Below are 23,415 nucleotides of genomic sequence, written 5' to 3' on the forward strand. Positions count from 1 at the left end.
GTTCTGATTCAGTTCCTGAAGTAGGATATTCTTGGGTTGTGAGGTTTGGAGGAACCCTGAAGGTGTTGTTTGAAAATTCTTTGTGTTCAAGTGAAACTGCACCTGCAGGTTTTAGAACCTGGGAACTCCAACTTATGGGGGTGGGGGAACTGTGGGAACAATTTTTTTATTGCTAATGAATTAATTGCTTGGATTCGGATAATTCCCACAGAAGTTAAGAACTCATTCTATTTGTTGTCAGAAATTTATAGCTTAGTAGTGTGGCAACACAGCCAACAATGTGCTCATTGCAAACCCATGCTTCAAGCAACTGAACAGGGGACATCATGATGCGATCAATACAGAAATTAAGTAGACTATGTAATTGCAAGCAGGAGATGAAGAAGCTGTCTTGACTCTCCCAAGGAAATTTAAACCTAGACTAGGAATGCTGAAAGATCAACAGGTAAGCGCAGTATCTGAACAGGAGAAAATAGAGAGAAGTTGGAAATAGTGTACAGAAGACATACAGAAGATGTAAAAGGAGAACAAATTCCCTATGTGGAGCAAGAAATACCTAGTGTTCAGGGTAGATTCCAAAAAGGAAGAATTACTCAAGGTCATATGGCAAATAGCTGCTGGCTACTGGAGTACACCAAAGAAGTTCAGAAGATCAGTCTATGCTTTATAGAGTACAGCAAAGCCTTGGACAGTATGGATCATTCAAAGCTGTGGATTGTTCTGAAAGAAATAGATGTGCCCCAGCACTTGATTGTCTTGATATGCAACCTGAATTGTGGGCAGGAAGCTACCATCAGGACAGAATACGGAGGCCTAGTGTGGTTTCCTATAGGCAAAGATGTCAGACAAGGGTGCATTTTATCTCCCTATCTGATCAATATTTACACAAAACATATCTTATAGAAAGCAGGACTAGATTCAAATGAAGTGAATATTGGTGGAAGAAACATCAATAATTTAAGATACCATCAACCGTTATATCTTTCTGGCCTGTCTCTCTGGTATGGGACTTGGAGACACTTTCTGTGGTGGCTCTGATCCTTCCTGGAGAGAGCCCAGGAAGTGGTGCTGGGATAATCCTGTTTGACATTCTGGGTGCCAGCCTGTAGGGTTCCTCAGGTTTCTATTTTGTCTCCTAAACTATTTAACACCTACATAAAACCACTGCGAGAAGTTGTCCAAAGTTTTGGGGATCGGTGTCACCAATGTGTGGATGATACCCAACTCTATCTCTCCTTGCCATCTAAATCCGAGGAGACCGTTTCAGCTCTAGATCGGTGTCTGATGTCAATAATGGACTGGATAAGGATGAATACACTGAAACTTAATCCAGACAAGTCAGAGGTGCTCCTGGTCAGTCGAAAGGCTAATCAGGGAATAGGGAAGCAGCCTGTGCTGGATGGGGTTACGCTCCACAGGTGTGCAGCTTGGGAGTGCTCCTAGAGTCATCTCTGATCCTGCATGACCAGACTTCAGCAGTTGCCACGAGTGCCTTTGCACAATTAAAACTAGTGTGTTAACTGTGCTCATTCCTGGAGATGTCTGATCTGTCCACAGAGACACATCCTTAGTTACATCCTGGCTGGATTATTGTAATGCTGTCTATGGAAAGTGTCAGGAAACTTCAGCAACTCCAAAACAGAGCAGCCAGACTGCAGATTGGGGCTGGCAACAGGGATCATATAACCCCACCCCCTTGTTGCTGCAGTTTCACTTCCAATCCATTTCTAGGCTGAATTCAAGGTGTTGGTTCTAACCTATAATGCCTTAAATGGCTTTAGCCCAAGCTATCTCAAAGACCACATTTCCCTTTATGAGCCAGCTCCAGTGTCAAGACCATCAGGGGAGGTCTTCCTCTCAGTCCACCACTTTTACAGGTGTATTTGATGGGTACACAGGAGAGGACCTGCTCTGCGCTGCTCCAAGACTTTGGAACTCCCTCCCACAGGAGGCCAGACTGGCCCCAACTTTGTTGTCCTTCCACAAGCAAGCAAAAACCTTTCTCTTCAGGCAAGCTTTCTCTCAGTTACTCACTGCCTAAGTGGCATTTTAAAACAGATTGTTGTACCCTACTGTTTTTGAATGGCAGAAAGCACCAATGACTTGAAATGACGTTTAGTGAAAATGAAAGAAGAAAGTGCCAAAGCAGTACTGCAGTTGAATGTTAAGAAGGCAAGAATCATGACTAAAGAAGAACTACATAATTTTAGCGTTGATAAAGAAGAAATTGACATTTTGCATATCTTGGTTAAATCATCAATCCAAATGGAGACGGCAGCCAAGAAATCAGAAAGAAGATTGGGACTAAGAAGGGCAGCAATGAAGGAAATGGTAAAGATCATTAAGTGTAGGCATGTGTCATTGGAGACTAAGGCCAATATCATCCACACTGTTGTACTTCTGATCACCATATATGAGTGTGAATGCTGGTCAGTAAAAAAAACTGACAACAAAAAATTGTTGCCAACAACAAAAAAATTGATTCATTTGAAATGTGGTTCTGGATGAGAGCTTAGTAGATATCCCGGACTGCCAGAAGGACAAACAACTGGCTCTTACTGCAAACCCGAACTGTCTCTGGAGGCAAAAAATGGCAAAACTGAAGCTGTGATACTTTACATTATAAGGCAAAATTCTTAAGAAAATCCAGTAATGCTGGAAAAAGTTGAAAGCAGCAGGAAAAAAAAAGGAAAACCAAATACAAGATAGACTGACTCCATCAAGGAATTAACAGGCTAGAGTTTACAAGAGCTGATTGGGGTTATCGAAGACGAGACATTTTGGAGATCACCAATTCATCATCGTTGTTGTTTAGTCATTTAGTCATGTCTGACTCTTCGTGACCCCATGGACCAGAGCACGTCAGGCCCTCCTATCTTCCACTGGCTCCGGGAGTTGTGTCAAATTCATTTTGGTTGCTTCGATGACACTGTCCAACCATCTCATCCTCGGTCGTCCCCTTCTCCTCCTGCCTTCACACTTTCCTAACATTAAGGTCTTTTCCAAGGAGTCTTCTCTTCTCATGAGATGGCCAAATTATCGGAGCCTCAGCTTCAGGATCTGTCCTTCCAGTGAGCATTCAGGGTTGATTTCCTTTAGAATTGATAGGTTTGATCTCCTTGCAGTCCAGGGGACTCTCAAGAGCCTCCTCCAGCACCACAATTCAAAAGCATCAATTCTTTGGTGGTCAGCTTTCTTTATGGTCCAGCTCTCACTTCCATACATCACTACAGGGAAAACCATAGCTTTGACTATTCGGACTTTTGTTGGCAAGGTGATGTCTCTGCTTTTTAAGATGCTGTCAAGGTTTGTCATTGCTTTCCTCCTAAGAAGCAGGCGTCTTTTAATTTCGTGGCTGCTGTCTCCATCTGCAGTTATCATGGAGCCGGGGGGGGTTGGAATCCTCTTTCGAAAGGAGTTTCATGGGCTGTGTTCATATGTCAGTCTCTTTGTCTGACAAGTTTCCTACAGTTGCAGCAATTCAGTACCTGTGATTGTGAAACTAGGAACCCCCATCAATATATTGGAACTACTCAAAGTACAGTCTTGTTATCAACATTATATAGGAGTACATTGACTTCAGTGGGTCTTACTTCTAGGTAGAAATGCATAGGATGTTGGACTGCAGTCTGGATGCACTACTATACAAGTAATGAGGATATACCAAATTAATTACTCCCGCCAGCCTAGCAGTTCGAAAGCATGTAAATACGAGTAGATAAATAGGTACCACCACGGTGGGAAGGTAACAGCATTCTGTGACTAGTCATGCTGACCATGTGACAACGGAAACTGTCTATGGACAAACGCTGACTCTACGGCTTGGAGACGGGCATGAGCACCACGCCCTAGAGTTGGACACGACTGGCCTAAATGTCAAGAGGAACCGTTACCTTTACCTATGCCAAATTAATGTCAGTGGGCCCTCATTCTGAATGTATAGATAGGATTATGTTGTTAGGCTTCATTCCTGTATCTAGTTACCCTACAGTGGTTCTCTGTGGGGCTTGATTCTGAATAGACGGTTACATGGGTTGTGCCTTTAACTTTATTCTCAAGTTATTTGGTGTTCAAGGGAGGTAGCAGAGCTTGGAAAGGTTATATTTCAGATTACAAACACCAGTATCCCCCCAGCCATACTAGGAGATTCTGGTAGTTATAATCCAAGAAGCAACTTTTTTAAGCTCTGAGAAACAGCCTGTCTCTTCTGTTGAGAAAGAAATTGGTTCTTAATGAGCCCAATATTCCTGCCTCCTCTCCTGGTATAAAAATTACAAGAGGCCATTTGAGCCTCCTTCACATATCAGACATATGAAACTCTGTAAACATTTCCTCCCTTTCATCCCCAGAATTTGTTTGTTTGTGTTTAGAGGATGTAGCATGTATGAGATATTCATTGTCCTGTTGCTATGTTCTGTTGGTTGACTGAAGCAACAGCTCCTGATCTTAAGAAATTTCTGTCAGAAATTTTTGTATCACTCTTTTTATGTGGGCCTCATTGGGTGGGGTTCTGAAGGTTAATACTTTTATATTTTGAGAAGCAAAGTTATCAGGACTCTTTTGAAGGACTGACCATTCATGAGTGGGATACTCATGATACCAAATGGTGCAAATGTGTGTGGGAATGTAAACAGCTGCCTACCTGTATTGCTTTCTTCCTTTCCTACCTGTTACCTTTCTGGCACCTTTTGTTCTTTCTCTAAGCTCCTGCTTCTTTACTGCTTCCATCCCTTGAGGGCTTCACATCTCTGCTGCTTCATCTTCATTCTTGCCTCCTGTGTCCTTTCTTCTGACATTTTGAGAGACAGGAAAAGAAAACTTCTTTTGCATAAGAACTACTAGAATCCCACAGCCACATGATAACTGCTGGCTGTGCAATTCTAAAAGTTATAATGCAAAAGCAAATTAAAAATAATAAAAACATAAATTTTCCTTTCTGTGCTCCTTCCCCTTCAGACATATTCACTTATATACCTCATCTCCAGTCATTGTGTTAGGTAAAATCTTACACCCCTCATCTGTATTATCCTCTTACCACTTGTAGTAAGATTATGGAAATGCCATTTAGCTTAGACAACACTCATTCAGAAATGTATTCTGATACAGGTAAAATGTCATTAAGTTTGAAGCAGAACTAGTACCCACAAATAGGAAAAAGTAAGTTGTATTGAAGTTGAATGGAGGACAGCTTGAATAAATTACTTTTTGAACTACTGTACAGCTCTCTGACTCCCATCCATTATGCTGCCTTGGGAGATTATAGAAGTTGTCATTAGAAAAATAAGTTTTCCAAGCTCTGAAATAGAGTTAAGAAGTTTCAGCATATTAAAAATTGCAGATTTCAGATTTTAGACACAGATCCTAAATACGACATGTCGTTGCAAAGATGTTTTCATATATTCCTGAGTAATTTTTCTTTTATTTACTGGAAGTACTTTTAGTCCTATCTGTATCTGGGAAAACCCTGAATTAAAAAAATGTCACTGATAAATATAACACTTGTGTAAATGCCTCTGGGAGCTATTTGACTGACAGGGGATAAAACAGTGAAATAAATGACTCACCTCTTCTCGTTTTGATCTCATTTCTTAATAAAGAGAGTGTATAATAAAACCTTCACCATGCAAGGCACTTGTTGTCAGAAGCAGTGTGTGCAGAAGTAACAGTTTGGGGCAGAGTAATCCCATGGCGATCATGGATTCTGACTATCATGCACAGGGGGATGTGGTGCTGGAGGACAGCTTTGCAGGTACCCAGGACCACTAAAAAGTGGAATGAGTGGGTCTAGATCAATTCAAGCCTGAACTATCTCTGGAGGGGAAAAATGATGAAACTGAGACTATCATCCTTTGGGCACGTCATGAGAAGGCAAGATTCTCAGGAAAAGGCAATAATGCTAGCAAAGGCTGAAGACAGCAGGAAAAGAGGAAGACAAAATATGAGATGGATTGATTCCATGAAATAAATCACAAGCCTTAATTTACAAGAGGTGAACAGGGCTGTTGAGGAGACAGGACATGTTGCAGATGATTCCAAAAATGTCAGACACAGAGCAACAATAAGAGTCCAATAAGGTATCTATGTAGTTCAGTTTTCCCCCCAGAGCTGATTCGAAATGTCTTATGACAGCTCGCAGAAACTTCCTCTCCAAGGTAGTCACTTCAGAAGCCAAGAGGTCAGGACCAGCCCCCTGCAGGTTTGCTGTTTTCTGCCAGAAACGTCTGCGGCCTCACACACTCAGTAACGCAGACACACAAACACACCAGAACACTAAGCCACTCAGTAGCCAGCCCTCCTTTCAAAGAAGTCTGAGGAAAAGTGTAAGTCAAGCATGGAGTTGTGCGTTTGTTTAAACAGGCGTAGTATAGCGTCAGGTTACCAGGAAAGGAGGTGGCCTTATGCAAATCTCAGTGACTGGGTTTAAACAGTAATTTTTAAAACCCCAGACAGGTCGGGGAAGTTTAAGTTAAGAGGGTGGCGTTCCCGCCTCTCTCTGTTGCAACTCTCTCTCTTCTTCCAACTTCAAGATACCTGAGGGATGTCGCTCCAGAAAGAGAGAAACGGCCACTCCTCGTGGAAAACAGGAGTTGACCCTCATTCATGTCTTCTTCCAAAATAGGCGCGTCCTGAAAGGGTGTTTGTTTTGTTTTTGGAGTTGTGGGGCCGAGGGGGCGACGGGGGGGGGAGAGATCAACAGCCAGGAGCATCATTTCTTGCTTCAGTCCCCACAACTTTTCCGAAAGAGGGACCCACTCGGTCCCCCTCTCCGCTCCCTCTCCTCCGGCCATGCCTCCGCAGGAGCGCCTGGATTACTCCCCGACCCTACGAAGAAGAGGTCGAAGAGGCGGCGGCGAGAGCGGCCGCCCCCCCAGCAGAGACCGCAGGAGCTCCGAGCTGGGCATCAAATGTGTCCTCCTCGGAGATGGGGCGGTGGGCAAAACCAGCCTGATCGTCAGCTACACCACCAATGGGTACCCAGACCACTACCAGCCGACAGCCCTGGACACCTTCTCAGGTGAGCAGAACAGAAGCTGGAGAAGTCGTCCCTTGATCGCAGGGATGGGGTCACTTCATCCAGAGCTTGGACAAGGTCCTTTTCTTAAAAGAAACAAACAAAACGAACAAACAACAACAACAACAAAATTCCTGTAATTTTCAGCGCCGGCTCAAGGAGCTATAATCCAAGAAAAGATCCTTTCCAAGCTCTGATTTTACACTAGTGGCTGGTTTGTATTTTGACACTTTGCCGGCATGTTTAACATTGTATTTTATTCTTTACTTTGGTTGTCATGATCTCATTTGCAACGAAAGGTGGGATACAAATGCTTGCATCCATAGGATGGGCAGCAAAACAGCTTGATCCTGCACATGGTTATTTGGAAGGGAAAACCTACTGTTTTTTATGGGACTTATTTCTAAACAAGGATTGCTATATTTCTTTTCCTGACTTGACTGCTTTGTTTTGCTTTGCTTTGCAACATGACAAGTGGCTGTTTAACAAGTGAAGCTTTCCCCAGCAGACTGTACCCACTGAACCCTTTCATGTGTGTGTGTAAGTGAGTGAGAGAGAAAGAGAGAGAAAGAAAGAGGGAGGGGGGAGAGAAAGAGAGAGAGAGATGGCAACCCAATGTGTAATTTCATTTTAAAATAAACCATCTTTGGGGGTCTTTTGTTCTCGGGACAATTTTGAGGTTATAAGCAAGTGTCCTGGAGGCCCCAGTGGCCATGCTGGCTGGGTGATTCTGTTTTTTTTTCCTGAAGTAACTTTGCCAATATAGACCACCAGAATTACAAAATCAACTAGTGGATTGTGAGTCTCTGCTGGATTCATATTTAGTAAAGAATAAATAAATTCATAAGCACTTTAACTCATCCCTTGCTAGTTTCTTCACTGTACAACCCTATGTATGTCTGAGTTCCTTGAAAATTTAGTGAGACCTACTCCCAGATAAATGTATTGATGCCTAACACAGTATTTCAAACAGGAGAGGTAACGTGCAGCCCTCAAAATGTTGTTGGACTACAACTCCCATCACTCCTGCCATAGACCATGATAGTTGGGACTGAGGGGATTTGGAGTTCAACAGTGACCCGTTTCCCCCTTGATGTGCTCATATGCTTTTTTTTTTCAGGATTGTACCACTAAACCCATCTGGCACTGAAATCATTCTTAATAGGTATAAGATGTTGGAGTGGTGGCATGTATACCTCTGTAAAGCATTGGGAGTCTTTACAGAGAGGTTACAGAGGAAATGGGTTTGGCCTCTTACCCGAAACATGGATGGTTTCACTCTCACTGAGCTAACTGTGCAAGCCATCTAGTCTGCTTGACTGGTTTGGGGTGTTTTAATAAGGAGAATAAAAATCAAGGGCTTAAACTGTAGAACAGGAAGATGGAAACAGATGTGTGACATTTTTAAGCAGGGTTAAAAATTCATTTATGAGGATGAAGCTCCAATAACAACGATAGCTTTATGGCTGGTCACTCCCAGAAATTGCAGGGCTGTTGTTTAAGTTACGGTTCTGTAGCTGTTATGGAACAAGATGATGCATGATTCCTGCACTCCTCTAGGTAGTGATATGTTGGGCAGAGTACAGTAATTCCCTTTTTTTTCTTTTTTCAAGTAATACAGCTTATAATAACAATTATGTGTCAACAAGTTAATTCCAGCTTACAGCAACCTTTGCCAGGGTTTCTGAGGTATAAAGTATTCAGAAGTAGTTTACTATCCCCTTCTTCTTGGAGTTGTCCTGGGACTGTGCAGCTTGCCCAAGGCTACACAGGCTGACTCTTCTCCCAAGAAGCACAGTGAGAAATCAAATGCCCAATATCTGATTCCACATCCAGGTGTTTCTGCTTACTGAGCTATAAGCCACTCAGTAGAAAATTTGCATAATAAGTTCACAGCTTTGAAAAGTTACTTTTTAAAAAACTAAAACTTCTACAACCTCTCAGACAATAAAGCCAATCAATAGATTAATCTAGGACAATGGTTCTCAACCTTGGGTAACCCAGCTGTACTTGGACTGCAGTTCCCAGAAACCTTCACCACCAGCTGTGCAGGCCAAGATTTCTGTGAGTTGTAGTTCAGGAACATCTGGAGATCCAAGGCTGGAAACCACTGACCTAGAAGGTTCTGGGAGATGTAGTCCAAAAAGTAACTTTCCTGAGTTTTAATTAGTTAGTGCCTGGTAAATGGTAATCCCCTGCCTAGCCCTTTGAGAAAAAGTAAGAAGCCCTTCAAGAAAAATTGGGGGCACTTGATAAACTGCTAATTATTGTACTTTATTTTGTACAACCTTGTGAGTTTTGTGAATTTATTGTTATGGCCATAGGATGAATTTATGGGGGAAAGTCTAAAACAAAGGTGTTTTTTATTTTAAAGTTTGCTTTATTATTTTAAAGGTAGCTATTTAAACATTAGAACAATCACTCCCAAGAAGGCACAACTTCTGTAGTCTGTCATGTAGTGGTGACTGAACTTCAGTCGTCATTGTCTCCTAGTGTTCTTCAAAGCTTATTAGTCAAAATTTCCCTGCCCCATGACAGAGTTTCTGTCAGTCTGGGTGTATTACTTCTAAGGGTAGGAGGAGAAAGGCACAGCATGAGAGAGAAGTGTGAGAGAGAGCCTCTCCCATTGTCTGTGAATTGCTATAGGGCGAAGCGATTCTCTTTAGAGACATTGGGCAGCTGGTTTATTGAATCTCTGTTGACAGGACAGATGACCATGTGGACTAGATAATCTTTTGAAATTTGGTTCTGAGAGACATTTGTCCGAGAGCTAATAAATACATGTTTAGGCTTCAATCCCATTGATAGTCTCATTGGAGTGGACTCATTGGATCAAAGAGATGGACATAACTGATTACTAACCATTCATCAGTTGAATTGGGTGTGTGTGCTCTATTTGGGACTATGACCTGGATTTAGGTCTTAAGAGTCTCAGAGATAGTACCTGGTTGTATGCTGGAAAAATGAAGAGAATGGCAAGGCAGTTTTTCCAATGTAGAAGGCTCTTGCCCTCAACAGATTTAACACACCACAGGATTGCTTGTCTTCATGGCTGTGACAAACTGTGATTTTGTACTCTGCCCTGCATCTGGAAAGAAAGAAAAATGAAGGCAAGAATGGGACTGAAAAAGACAACAAAGAACCCAGACACAAATCCTTAAAGGTACAAGGTTCCTCAACCTGGTGGAATAATGGCTAGCTTGCAATTGGGTTAGAGGCAGAGACCACTGACATCTTCTTCTCGGGAGACCTGATGGTCAACCTGCATTTCTTTCCCCCACTCCACTCCTCTCCCTCTCCTTCCTATTCATTTCAAATGTTCCCAGAAGCTTGCCTCTTTAAATTTTGGAAATACAGGTGCATCATCTTGTAATACAGCGAAGAAATTGTGAATGTGATGTATAGGGTGGAAGCAACTGGGAGAGCAGGCTATGGTAGAGCTGATGTAACATATTAGCAAAGACCCGGGCTCTGAATCAGCAAGCTCTCCCGCAGGACTAGGGCATGGATTTAGGCTCCAAGATTGGAATAATCTATGTTGTGGTTGGTTTTGGTGGGAGGGGGAGGACAAAACATGTTCTTTCCCTCAGTCGGTAAAATGTACTGGTCCAGCCCTGGGTCTATTGTTTTACTATCATGAAGGTTATAGTTCACATTGCCCCTGTCCTCCTTCCTCAACAGCAGGGTGGTTAGTCTGGGGGATTCCAGACAAGGCCTTATCCATATCCTCATCAGCAGCCATTGTATAATGTGATTTTCCTTATCTGAAGATGGCTTCTCAAGACATGGGAATGGTAGCTAGATTACTTCTTCTGCCGACACCATTTGCAAATGCCTGCTGCTCTACCTCACTGGAACAATCCTTGCAATCTCTTTTCTTAAAATGTTGTTTATTTTCAACACCACTCCAAGGACTCAGGCCAGTAGACAATGCACCCTTATCTCATGTTGTCCCTCAACCTTCTCCTGGCAGCAACCCTGGAAGATATTTACTTATCTAAGGCCACCCAATGAGTTTCATAGGTAAGAAACCATGTGATCCATTTTTCTCATGTCCCCACCCAGCACCATTCAGCATACTACTAATGAGCCCTTAGACTGGGATGTACTATGGATAGAGTCCATCAGAATGCTGTCACCCAGACCCACCTAAGTTAAATGAAAAAAAAGTCTGATTTATGAGCAGGAAGAGGTTTAATTTACAAATCTGAGCAGCTGCTAACTTGTACAAATTCTTCCTGGGCCCTTGCTATGGCCTGTTTTAGTCCACACAAATGAACTGCATAAAACATTGGCCACCAGCTTATTTTAAAATACCACACATATGCAGGAAATTGTGCAAGTATTTTGTTTTTTATACTTTTATGCTGTCTGTCATGTATCTGGGCACACTACAGGGTATGTAACTGGGTATGTCCAAGCATATGACAGCCATCTGAGATGATTGTGGACACCAGTTACACAATTTTGGGTTTACACTCTGCTAGGGTGTGGTTTTAATACTGAGGCAAGATGTAGCACAGATAGGTAAAAAGGTTAAGGTTCCCCTTGACATTTAGTCCAGTTGTGTCCGACTCTAGGGTGCTGTGCTCATCCCCGTTTCCAAGCCATAGAACCAGCGTTTGTCCAAAGACAGTTTCCGTGGTCAAGTGGCCAGCACGACTAGACACAGAACGCCATTACCTTCCCACCGTGGTGGTACCTATTTATCTACTCACATTTTTACATGCTTTCGAACTGCTAGGTTGGCAGGAGCTGGGACAAGCGACGGAAGCTCACTCTGTCATGTGGATTCAATCTTACGACTGCTTGGTCTTCTGAGCACAGAGGCTTCTGCGGTTTAATCCACAGCACCACCACATGAGGGGCTATAATGTAAGATCAGGCTGAATAACATTGATAGCAATGCCATGGAAAATCTGTCAAAATAACCATCACATACTAAAACAAGACATGCTTATAATCATAAGTGACTGGAACACAAAACTAGGGAACAAAGCAGAACCAGATGTTGCTGGATAATTTGACCTAGGGACAGAAATGACGCAGTAGCCTTAGTCATAGAGTTCTGTGGAGCCAACAACCTGTTTATACCAAATACTGTTTCAAACAACCAACCAGACAGCTTTACATGTGGACATCACCAGATGGTCAATATATAAACCAAATAGACTACATATTTGGAAGCAGGAGACGGAGAAGCTGTATTCTCTCAGCCAAAACAAGACCCAGAGCAGATTGTGGTACTGATGATGTATTAACATTAGAGTAAGGCTGAAACAGAACACTAAAATAATGATAGTGCCAACATGCAATTTAAACAACAATCTTGAGGAATTTAAAGTCCACATAAGAAACTAAACTCAACTGACCATAAACCAGGAGAATTATGGATTGAATCCAGATATATCATTAGGGAACAATGCAAAAATTCAATTTCTGGAGTAAAAAAGAAAAGAAAAATCTAGATAGATGATGGAAGAAACATTTATAATTGTAAAGGACAGTCAGGAAGCAAAGGTAAAAGGTGAAAGAAGTAGGGTCAGAATCCTAAATGCAACATTTCAGTGGCTGTCACATAGAGACCAAGAGATTATAATGCTCACTGCAATGAAATAGAAGAGAATAACAAAGGGAAGGGGGAAACAAGAGATCTCTTCCAAGATCCAAGAAATCAAAGGGAAATTTAAAACTAGGCTAGAAATGCTGAAATATCAATAGGCAAACACACTGTCTGGCCAGGAGAAAAGGTGGAAATGGTGTACAGAAGAGATCAAGGGATGACATATTCCTTTGAAGAGGAATCCTATGATGAAGAACCTGCAATTCTAGGAAGCAAAGTGCAAGCTGCTTTGAAAGCACTAGAAAGGAAGAAATATTTTGGGGCAGATGGGATGTCAATAAACTATTTCAATCCACAGAGGTTTAAACTGTCAAAATCTTAACAAGAATATGCCAACAAATATAGAAACCAAAACAATGGCCCATAGATGAGAAACATTCAATGTGAATCCCAGTCTCCAAGAAAGGAGATGCCAAGGAGTGCAGTAACTGTAGAGCCATTGCTTTAATTTTCCATGGAAGCAAAGTGATGCTCAAGATGTTTTAAGAAAGGTTTTTACCTTATATGGTGTGAGAAAAGCCTGATGTTCAGGCTAGATTCTGAAAACTAATAAGTACAGTACTTAAGATCGTATGGCAAATAGCTGCTGGCTACTGGAATGCACCAAATAATTTCACAATAATATCAGTCTGTACTGTACTTTATAGACTATAGTAAAGCCTTGGACTGTATGGATCATTAGAAGCTGTGGGTTGTTCTGAAAGAAACTGATGTTGCCCCAGCACTATATTGTCTCGATATGGAATCTGTATGCAAATCAAACCTGAATTGTATCTTGTCAAAATGGAGGCTGTCATACTTTGGGCACATCATGAGAAGGCAAAATTCACTAGAAAATCCAATAATGCTAGGAAAAGTTGAAGACAACATGAAAAGAGAAAGACCAAGTATAAGATCCTGCTTCAAAGGGCTAGTAATCTGCAAAGGTTTGTGCAGTCATTTGTTCCCTGTAACTGGCCCAAGTCAGCAGTCTTGCTGCAATTTTTTGGACCAGCTAATGTGTTGAAACAGTTTTCAAGGCCAGCCCCATGTAGCTGTGTTAAAGTAATTCAGGGTGAATGTTTCTAAGGTACATGTCACCATAACCAAAACAGCAAACCATATAAAATATTTTGTTTAAAAGAAGCTTTCATAAGCACAGAAAGTGTGTATAAGACTTATCTCCCCCTCCTCTTATAAGATGTATCCATGAATTTTTTTGTGAATATTGTACAAAAGTAGTAATGAGACATGATCTGAAAGTACATAATGCAATCCCCTTGCTGAAGCTAAGGAAGACTGCATCTGATTAGCAGACTAAATGGGAGCGCAGCCGGTGTGTTCGTATATTAATATAAGCCATAGTTTGTGTTAGTTATAGCTTGTTCCTTAAACCCATAAGTATACAATAGATGACCAAGCAAACTATTATTCGAGAATACATTAAACTATTGTTTGTTTTCCCCATTACTGTGAACATAAATGTACTTTGCGTTAATTTCTGTAAAAGAAAGGAAGGATAAAAATAAATTAAGTCAATCCAGGCTTAACTTTATTTAGTATATGTCATGACTGATGAGATGGAAAGATGTTCATTCCAGCACCATAGCATATCCCACCATAAATGATAAGGGATCAGGTAGAGGAATTGGAAAATTGTGGTATTTTCATAGCACTAAACAGCAGATATTTTTCCCACGGGTAACATGCTGAGATCAGAGCTACTGATGCCTGATTGCAGGCAAGTTTTGCTGTTGGGGTCAGTAACTTGCATAAATATTGACCATCACCCACCAAACTATCCTGTTCAGCCTGTTACACGGAAACTTCCCTGCACTGTTTATGGGAGAGGCCAAAGTAAGATTTAGACAAGACAAGCAAGACTTACCAAACTCTAGCAAGTAGAGTAGAGACAAACTTCCTCATACCAGTGCACAGCTATATGCAATTGGATTGACCATACGCCTTTGGGTGCCCTAAAAAGGATAATTCTGCAGCGTTTCACACCCCACTTCTCCCCTTCTCTCTGCTTTTGTGATTCATAATTTGATCCCAGGATATTATTTCTCTCCCAACTATTAGCTCTCTCCTTTTCATTTTTCTTTTCAAATGAACTGGAGTTAGCTAAGGGGGGAGTAAGCAAATGGTAATATATGTTTGTTTGTTTTTCCTTTCACGAGGAAGATGACACTTTGTAGTTCAGGGTAACCAGGAACCTCCTTAATCTGTATTTTCTGCTACTGGAGTAGTTTTTAACCTTCCTTTAGATGGTTGAGGTGCAAACTAGCCATGGTGCACCATGGCACAGACAGTATATTTTTTAAAATACACCAGCACAAAGTGTGCCGTGGACACATTTGTTTCTGGTCTTATCACAGCCTGAGACAGCCTCCTTAATGGTGATGTTTTATTATTATTCAAATGATCTGATTTGGTGCTGGTGGTGTCTTTCAGTGACAATATTATTGCCAAGTCACACCTCTGAGACAGAGGTCCAGAGCCTCACTTTCACTGAGTGAAGCTGTAGACCTCTTCCTCATAGTGACAATCCAGTACCCTAATAAGTAACAGGATCCGGACTAGAAACCATGGACCAGCAGGATTTAAGCTGCAAGGATTATCAAGAAGGTCTATATCTTTCAGATTTCTCACTTTGATCCTGATGCTATTTAACTTCAAAAGGTTCATGAAATGAACGTTTTCTGCCCTCCCTTTTCCATGAAGAAAATGGATTCTGTGAAAAGCCTCCGTGACGGGTCAAGCAGGGCACCTGAACAAAGTGAGGTGGGGCACAGAAGGAGGTTATGGCTACCCTTTCTTCCATGAATTTCTTTAGGTTAACTTGTCTTAGGATCTAAGTCTGTTTGGGGTGACTCTTCCCCAACCCCACCTCAGCAACATCTCCTGCCTTGTCCCACAGGGTCCAAAAAATTCCCTTGTCCCTTTCTGGAGGCTCTCGGTACATTAAGTGACTGCAGAAGAAAGGAAAGGGACATGGAGCAAAGCCTGCAGCTCTGCTGTCCATATTAGTGATACGTGGATCCAGATTCTAGTCCCCTCTAAACCTTGAAACTCTTTAGCTGACTTTGGGTCGATTACTCTCAGTTAGCCTATCTCACTGGCCATGGTGTAGTGGTAAAACTGGAAGCACAGGTGGTCATCTTGACATCCCCCGTAAGTACCTCACTCCACGAGAGAGTACCAACATACAGGCTGCAGGGTTGGCATACATGAACAATGTAGAATCAGACTTTTTGTAAAGATAATGGTTCTGAATTGCCAATTGAAGATCAAACTATAACAAATCATAACAGGAAGAGCTTGCAGCAATATGCTGTTTCTAGGAAAATCAATTTCTCTTTAAGCTAGGTAAGATGAAATGGAACTGAGATACCTGATGGGGTGGCAGACAATGTTACAGTCACTGCTACTCAGTCCTGAGGTGTGGACCCTGCACATAAGATGTTTTTGTGGATTAAAATGAGAGCAATGTATACTGCTTTGAGCTTGCTGAAGGAAAGGCAGGATGTAAACACAACAGCAACACACAAGGAACATCATGGTAAAGGGTCTGCTCTACTGGGTAAAATGCTGTGTGGGTTAGCTATGTTCTAATCATGTGGGAATGGCAAGTGCTTTTAAATGAAGCTCCAGGAGGGAAATGCCCAATTATATCTTGAAGATCAAGCCTGAATCTAAGCACCTCTTTTGATCAGCAATGGGTTTATTTTCTTTCTCTGTGGTTAAGATACAGTGGTAACAAGCTCAGTTGTTTCTCAATCACAAGGAAGAGATAACTTTCATATTCGCTGCCCCCAGTGGCTGAACAGGCATCGTAGAATCTCTCGTAGCAAGCAAAATGTTCATGGGGGTCCAAAGTATTGGGAGCTACAGTGTGCAGCCCCGCTTCCATGCTATGCATAGGAGGCAACAGTGTTTTCAGCCATTTGGTCCTGACCCCAAGATATTTGTAGCCAGAAGAAGAGTCCAACTAGCCATCTCATTCTAAAGTCTTTCAACTGGTAGAATAGGACACAAATTAAATACTGCTGTTGAAGTCAGTGGTGGTTGTTGTTTTTGTCTGTTCTTTCTTTCTTTCTTTCTTTCTTTCTTTCTTTCTTTCTTTCTTTCTTTCTTTCTTTCTTTCTTTCTTTCTTTCTTTCTTTGATGTTACATTTACTGTATGTGCTGTCTTTCCACCAAAAAGGTCAAGTTGGAATGCACAGTTTCCTTCTCCCTATTTTATCCTCACAACAACCTTGTGAAGTAGGTTAGACTGATTGAGTTTGACTGGTCCAAAGCAACATCACGCCGTTTCATGGCCAAGTGGTGACTTGAACCCAACTCCAACACCCTGGCCTCTAGACTGTGATTAGGATTGTCAAGTCTATAGCTTCCCATTTCCTGACATGACTTGAGATACCAGGGGTTTCCCGTGGGTGGAGCAGACAGTGGTTATGGGAGAGTGGAACTGTTTGGGCCAGTTTGTTGAGGGGAATCCAGATAAAATTGAGGTAAATGAGGTCTCATCACTACCCAGAGCTGGCGAAAGGAGACATTTTTGGCAGCTAGGAAAGTGGCAAAATGTATCCAGCATCTGCAGTGATTGTTTTCCTTCCTGTGGACTAGGGCTTGCATCCCCCACAGCCAAGAAAGCTCACAAGTTGTGATGCTGATCCGCCATTCTCTGTTCTGTTCCACGTGGCACAACAGATCCAAGTACATACAGTCACAAATTCTAAATCTACCCTTTTGGTGTGCCAATACAGACATCATCTTGCTGAGTGGGTGAGCTCTGCCATCATAAAGTAATGAACCAAGAATAAGTTTCTAGGCTTTAATGCGAATAAATCCTCTTCTTTCACCTGTCCTGAGATTTCTCCCCACCCTTGGAGACCCAGAGAAGCATAGCAATTCCCTAGGACTCCAGACAGGACCGTAAGACCTGTCAACCAAAGCTATAATGGCTATGTACATACAATGTTATGTTTTTCTTTGTAGTGAGACCTGTGCAGCCAGCATTATGAATGTGCAAGCACTTTATATTTATATCAGAGTTTTCATGCCACTACTATCTTGAGTTATTATGGTTCTTTGCTTCTCCTGTCAGCTGTTCTAACATCCTATCTATATTTGACAAGGCCTAGGACTGGAAATCCTAGGCACAAATCTGTCTGTAATCTTACTCTTCTTATGAGTTTTAATATCATATTTGTTTAATGCTTTTACTATTGTAACACTTTATTTGGTTTTTAACTTTGCTTCTCCTCAGGCAGGCAGGCAGGCAGGCAGATAGCTAGCTAGCTAGCTAGCTAGCTAGCTAGCTAGCTAGCTAGCTAGCTAGCTAGATAGATAGATAGCTAGCTAGCTAGCTAGCTAGCTAGCTAGCTAGATAGATAGATAGATAGATAGATAGATAGATAGATAGATAGATAGATAGATAGATAAAGCAAGCAAGCAAGCAAGCAAGCAAGCAAGCAAGCAAGCAAGCAAGCAAGCAACTGTGTGGTAGTAGTTGGACTAGGACTCAGGAGACCTGGGTGTAAATCTTTACTTGGCCTCAAAGCTCACTAGGTGACCTTCCTTGTAATGGAAAAAGTTTCCATAAATTACCTCAAGTGTAATATACAATTTAGCATAATTTGTTCCCTTCTAGTAAATGGGTTCCAACCTAGTTAGCATCCTTTATTGCCTGCCTTGACACTGTTGGAAACTAAATATCTCCTCACTGTATAGTTCCAGTGTACCTGGGCAAATTTGGTAGCTGGCTAGTCTAAATATTCTTCAGCCTTGTGCCAGGTCCTTCAGTTAATTTTTGCAGACAATTTTAGATGTAAGCAACAGGATAATACTTAGAGTAGAACATCTGAAACTATTGAGACATAATGGGTAATTGCATTGACATATATAATATTTACTTAAGATCCCTTGATTTAAATTACTCTCTTCCATTTAGATCTAATCTACTATTGTGTATTAAAACTGCAATGAGCATATAGGCTTCTTGGTTTTATACATTCTGTATACAGTATTCTTTATTTTTCCCATATTCCAGAATGCAACTCTTATATAGAAGCTTGGTCATTGCAGTAATGATCCATCTTAAAGTAAGAACAAGGCAAATATAACAAATACCAGAGATACAAAAATTGATCCTTCCTCCCTGATGATTCAGCTATGTATTGCAATTATGCCATAGCACCCAGGTTCCCAATAAAATTAGTTGTATATTTTTTCCGTCCAAGCTCTCCTATGACCAACATCTCTGTCCCTGCAGCTGAACCAACTAGTTCTTAGCATTACATGACATGAACACTGCTTTTGTGACTCTTTAAACAAGAATTTTATTTGTTTTTTTAAATTAAATGTTATTTTCCTTCTTCTAAATCACCGAGAAGAGAAGGGAAGGTTTAATGTCCAGACTGTATCAGTTATTACTGTGACAGGGCTCTGTTTTCACTGAAGAGAAACATGAGGGGGGCAGTTTGACTGATTGGGGTGGGTGGGGCCTTAATGAAAGGCCCAGAGGAAGCAAACCTTGTTTTGATCAGTAAATCACTACAAATCTTAAAGCCAGTCATTTTGTGCCCCCTCTCATTTGCCTGCTAATGACATAAATCCTGGGAAAAGATTAACCCTGCCTTCTTAGATGATAAAGATTATCTACCCCACCCCTTGAGTAAAAGGCTGAGCGGCAATATAACTTGTTGGTGTGAAGTACCCACTGCTGTTACCTTTAGCACAGGATGTCTCCTTTCCTCCATTACACACTCATGCTAATTATGCACACTCTCTTTATCTATTTATATCCCAGCCTCTCTCCTTCCATTGGTTTCTCAGTTACCCCCTAAATTTCCATAAAAGTTGAGGAAACATAATTGCTCAGTGCGCCACTCCGCAAGTGCATACTTGTCCTAGGCAAGATGGACTTTTGTTGTTGTTTTTCTCAGCTTATTCCCTGGAAAAAACAACAACAGTAATTTAAGAAATGTATATGACCAGACAGATGTTACTGGCAAAAAAAAAGGCAATGGCTTGACATGATTAATTGAGAAGGTTTAAAGAAGAAAGTGCAAAAGCAGGATTGCAGCTGAACATTAGGAAGATAAAAAATCATTATAGAATTATATTACTTTAACGTTGACAAGAAAGAAATAGAAATAGTTAAAGATTTTCGGTACCTGGCTTGAGTCATCATCAATTTAAATGAAAACTGCAGCCAAGAAAACAGAAAAAGATTCATTTTGTGTAGTTTCACCTGTATAACTCAAACTTGCACAAGTGGTCACAAAATTCTCTTCAAATTGGAAGTCATATCCAGTAAACAGTTCTGTAGCAACAGTTGTGCAACTCTACTCCATTGGGCAATCAGACATATAATACAGATTGCTTGGGTATACAGTAACTCTCTGTGAAATTCTGAAGGCACACTTTACACTATACCAAATGCAATAGCATTTTAGCTATAGACTCAGAAAGGTAGCTATGAAGGAACTAGAAAATAATTTTAAGTGTACGTACTGCTCTTTAGGTTCTATGGCACTGTTGCAAATGCAATGAACTTTAAAAAATTTGAAAAGATGCTACAAAATATACGCCCTTGAATTCCATTCACCCAATTTGCAAGATAAAGAATTGTTTTTTGAAGAAATAAAGTATGTGAATATCTCTTTAATACAAAATGGGCCAGAAACAAAGTCGCAAATTTCTTTATCACTCGAGGCTGGAGACCAAAACACAAAGAAAACAGCCCCAGAAGTACAATATTTTAAGCCCTAAATTAAGGCGATGGGTCTGTATGATATTCCAGGGGTGGAAGGTGGTATAGGTAAAGGTTCCCCTCGACATTTTTAGTTCAGTTGTGTCTGACTCTAGGGGGGCGGTGCTCATCCCATTTTTCAAGCCGTAGAGCCAGCGCTTGTCTGAAGACAGTTTCCGTTGTCACAGGGCCAGCGTGACTAGGGGACGCCTTTTTACCTTCCCACCTAGATGGTACCTATTTATCTACTCGTATTTACATGCTTTCGAACTGCTAGGTTGGCGAGGAGCTGGGGCAAAGCGACGGGAGCTCACTCCGTCACGTGGATTTGATCTTATGACTGCTGGTCTTCTGACCCTGCAGCACAGGCTTCTGCAGTTTAGCCCACACAGCCACCACGCCCCTTCTGAAGGTGGTATAGCTCTTGCCTTTTGCAGCTCGTACTGAATCACAGCCCTTTCTTAAGATTTCTGGACTGAACCAAACTCCTATGTCATAGGAGTTTCAAAAGGATATATTGCAGGAGATGAGGATCAGGATTATCTATGCTATGATATTCCCAACTGTCATGCACAGATGTAAAAACTGGATAGTGAAGAAAGCTGAAAGGAAGATCAGCTTGTTTGAAATGTAGTGTTGGAGTGCTGAAAGATCTCTTATAGATTTATTGGTTTAGAAATCTCTAATGAAAGACTGTCCACCACCTTTTGAGATTGTCTGTTGCACTGTTGAACACCTCTTACCATCAGGAAGTTTCAGATGAACATAAAAATGAGCTATCTTTTGAGAGTAAGAGGATTTTAATGATGTCATGGAGGCAACAATTTGAAAATTTGGACCATGCTGTACCAAGTCAGTCCAGGTCATGCTAGCTAGGAGATTTTTAATGGCTGGGTCCAAAAACAGAACATATCCAAGCTCTGTGAAAAACCTAGAGAGAGCCTTTTATGAGACAAGTACAGTACATAGGTCTTACCAAAGTCCTAGCCAGGTTTTTCCAGGGCTTTTCTTGCAAGCAACGAGTGTGTGCCTTTTAGCACAGCACTGCGGTTTCTCAGATGGAAATTTGTAATAGTCCATATGCTGTCTTCCAGGAAAACCCATCTCTGTTATTGACATTCTCACTGAGGAATTGCTGATAACCTTTCATGGAATTTCAGTGTTTAAGTGTAACATAGAAAACCCAGTTCTTCCTTTCCTTCCTTTGTCAGTCTCCCTTAGCCTTAAGAAATGCTTGAGACAGATGTTGTTAACAAAAATAAATTAAATTCTACCCTTGTATCTTCGTGCCCGTTCTTCTTCTTCTTCTTCTATTTGATTCCATTCCTAAAAGCATATTCGGCATCTGCTGCTGAATTTTGTTGCTCCAGATCCTACAGTAACTCAGATAGTTGGCACGTTATGTCTGCTGTCCTTCAAGTAGCCACCAATAGCCAGTGTTGGAAGGAAAAAAAAAAGGATTGTAGGGCTTGTTGCATTTAAGGCAGCTTCCGTCAATAGTAGTTTAGTCACAATTAGAGGAGCAGCATGTGAACATTACCATTGGGATGCTGGTGGCATTTGGGACACTGATGTTAATGAGATATTTGTGTAATAAGGAACTTCTGCTTTCAAATGTATTAAGTCATGGGATTTACGATCACCAATGGAATTATACTCATGTGCCAGCATTGCAGAAAATGTGAATAAAATAATGAAAGCTGTCAGACAGGGATATTTCCACTGAGGTGTTGTTTTGCCACGCCAGGAATCTTTCCTTTTCTGACACTACTGTCACCGTAGTGTTGGTGCAAACATAGTATGAATTCATTGCCAGCAGAACTGTTCCATTTTTGGCAGTGAACAACTCTGGAGATTTGCAGTAGATCTTTCCACCTCTTCATCAGCATGACAGAGAGAACTCTCGTCCTTCAGACAGCTGCTTCTTCGGAAGCGTGTCTGCGTAAGAAATAGTGAAAAACAAATACACAGATTGCCACAGCTGAGGGCTGAATGTGTATTTATTGTGTTGTATGTTATGCCACAAGCAGATCTTGGTCCAAGGATTTTGATCACTCCATGGTGCCTAGCCAGCATAAGCAAGCTTTATAAATAATAACTCTGTGTAGGTAGGAGTGCACATGTGTGTATTCCCACGCACGTGTGCCTATGTATACACATATACTGCATATATTAGCAGTAGGATCAAAGATGCACTCACACTTGAAGACTGCAGTGTATTTATCTCTTGTCTAAATATGTGGAGAGATTAATCCAAATATTTGGCATATAACTGGCAGGATTACATTTTACTAAGCATTAACAGGGAAGATGAAATCTGGATCCAAATCATTTGCAAAGACTGCCATCTCCTTTTGGGTCCCCTTCCATTATTGCACCCCTGATCACTCAAAGTATAATAAAAATGGTATTCACACAATAAAGCAAAAGCTACTTTTCATGTTTCTGTTGGTAAGTACATACCTGCTTCCTGCACAGTTCATGTGCACAGTGTATTTTCATTTTCAGATGAACAGTTCCGTAGCTACCCAGAAGCCAAGGAAGGTGTTTTGAATATCTGCTGAACCATTTTATGTGGACACCTCACAAAAAATGAACTGAAAAACCTAAGGAATCACAGTGCCTCTGGTAACTTTGTAGCCTGTGTACATGATGATCAGTACATGTACCAAAGATGGAAGTATGGAAAAAAAAATCTGGTTGATTATTATTTTTCACGTGGTGGAATCATGTCTTGCTTCGCACACTGCATGGCCTGAGATGATCCCACAATTGCCTGTTCATAATGTAAATGGGTGAGCAGAGGCAATGAACCAATAGAGGTTAAAGTTGTTGGCATGTGGAGACTGTATGGTTTTAAATCTGCCTTGGATACACACTGGATTTCCTTTCAAAGTCTGTAATGTGTTTTTTCTTAGTCTGTAGACAATCTGCTTGTTAACTAGGAAAGGGTATTATGGGTGTCAGTGACATACTAAGAGCAGGACAGGTACTAGCAGAACTAGGGGAGAAACTGCTCTCTTTTTTTACTGTAACTCCCAG

At 41.3% G+C, this 23,415-nt stretch overlaps 1 protein-coding gene across 1 annotated transcript in view; it reads left to right on the forward strand.

Annotated features, from left to right (window-relative positions):
• The first annotated feature begins 5,674 nt into the window (after positions 1–5,674).
• The window catches only part of RHOV (ras homolog family member V), a 37,643-nt gene continuing 19,902 nt past the window's right edge, over positions 5,675–23,415 (forward strand). The window contains exon 1 of the mRNA XM_072986264.2: positions 5,675–7,015. Within this exon, the coding sequence (XP_072842365.2) occupies positions 6,787–7,015 (229 nt within the window). The 5' untranslated portion in view covers positions 5,675–6,786. The remainder of the gene's footprint in view (positions 7,016–23,415) is intronic.

Source organism: Pogona vitticeps, chromosome 1 (assembly GCF_051106095.1).
Source record: "Pogona vitticeps strain Pit_001003342236 chromosome 1, PviZW2.1, whole genome shotgun sequence".
Classification (NCBI taxonomy): Eukaryota; Metazoa; Chordata; class Lepidosauria; order Squamata; family Agamidae; genus Pogona; species Pogona vitticeps.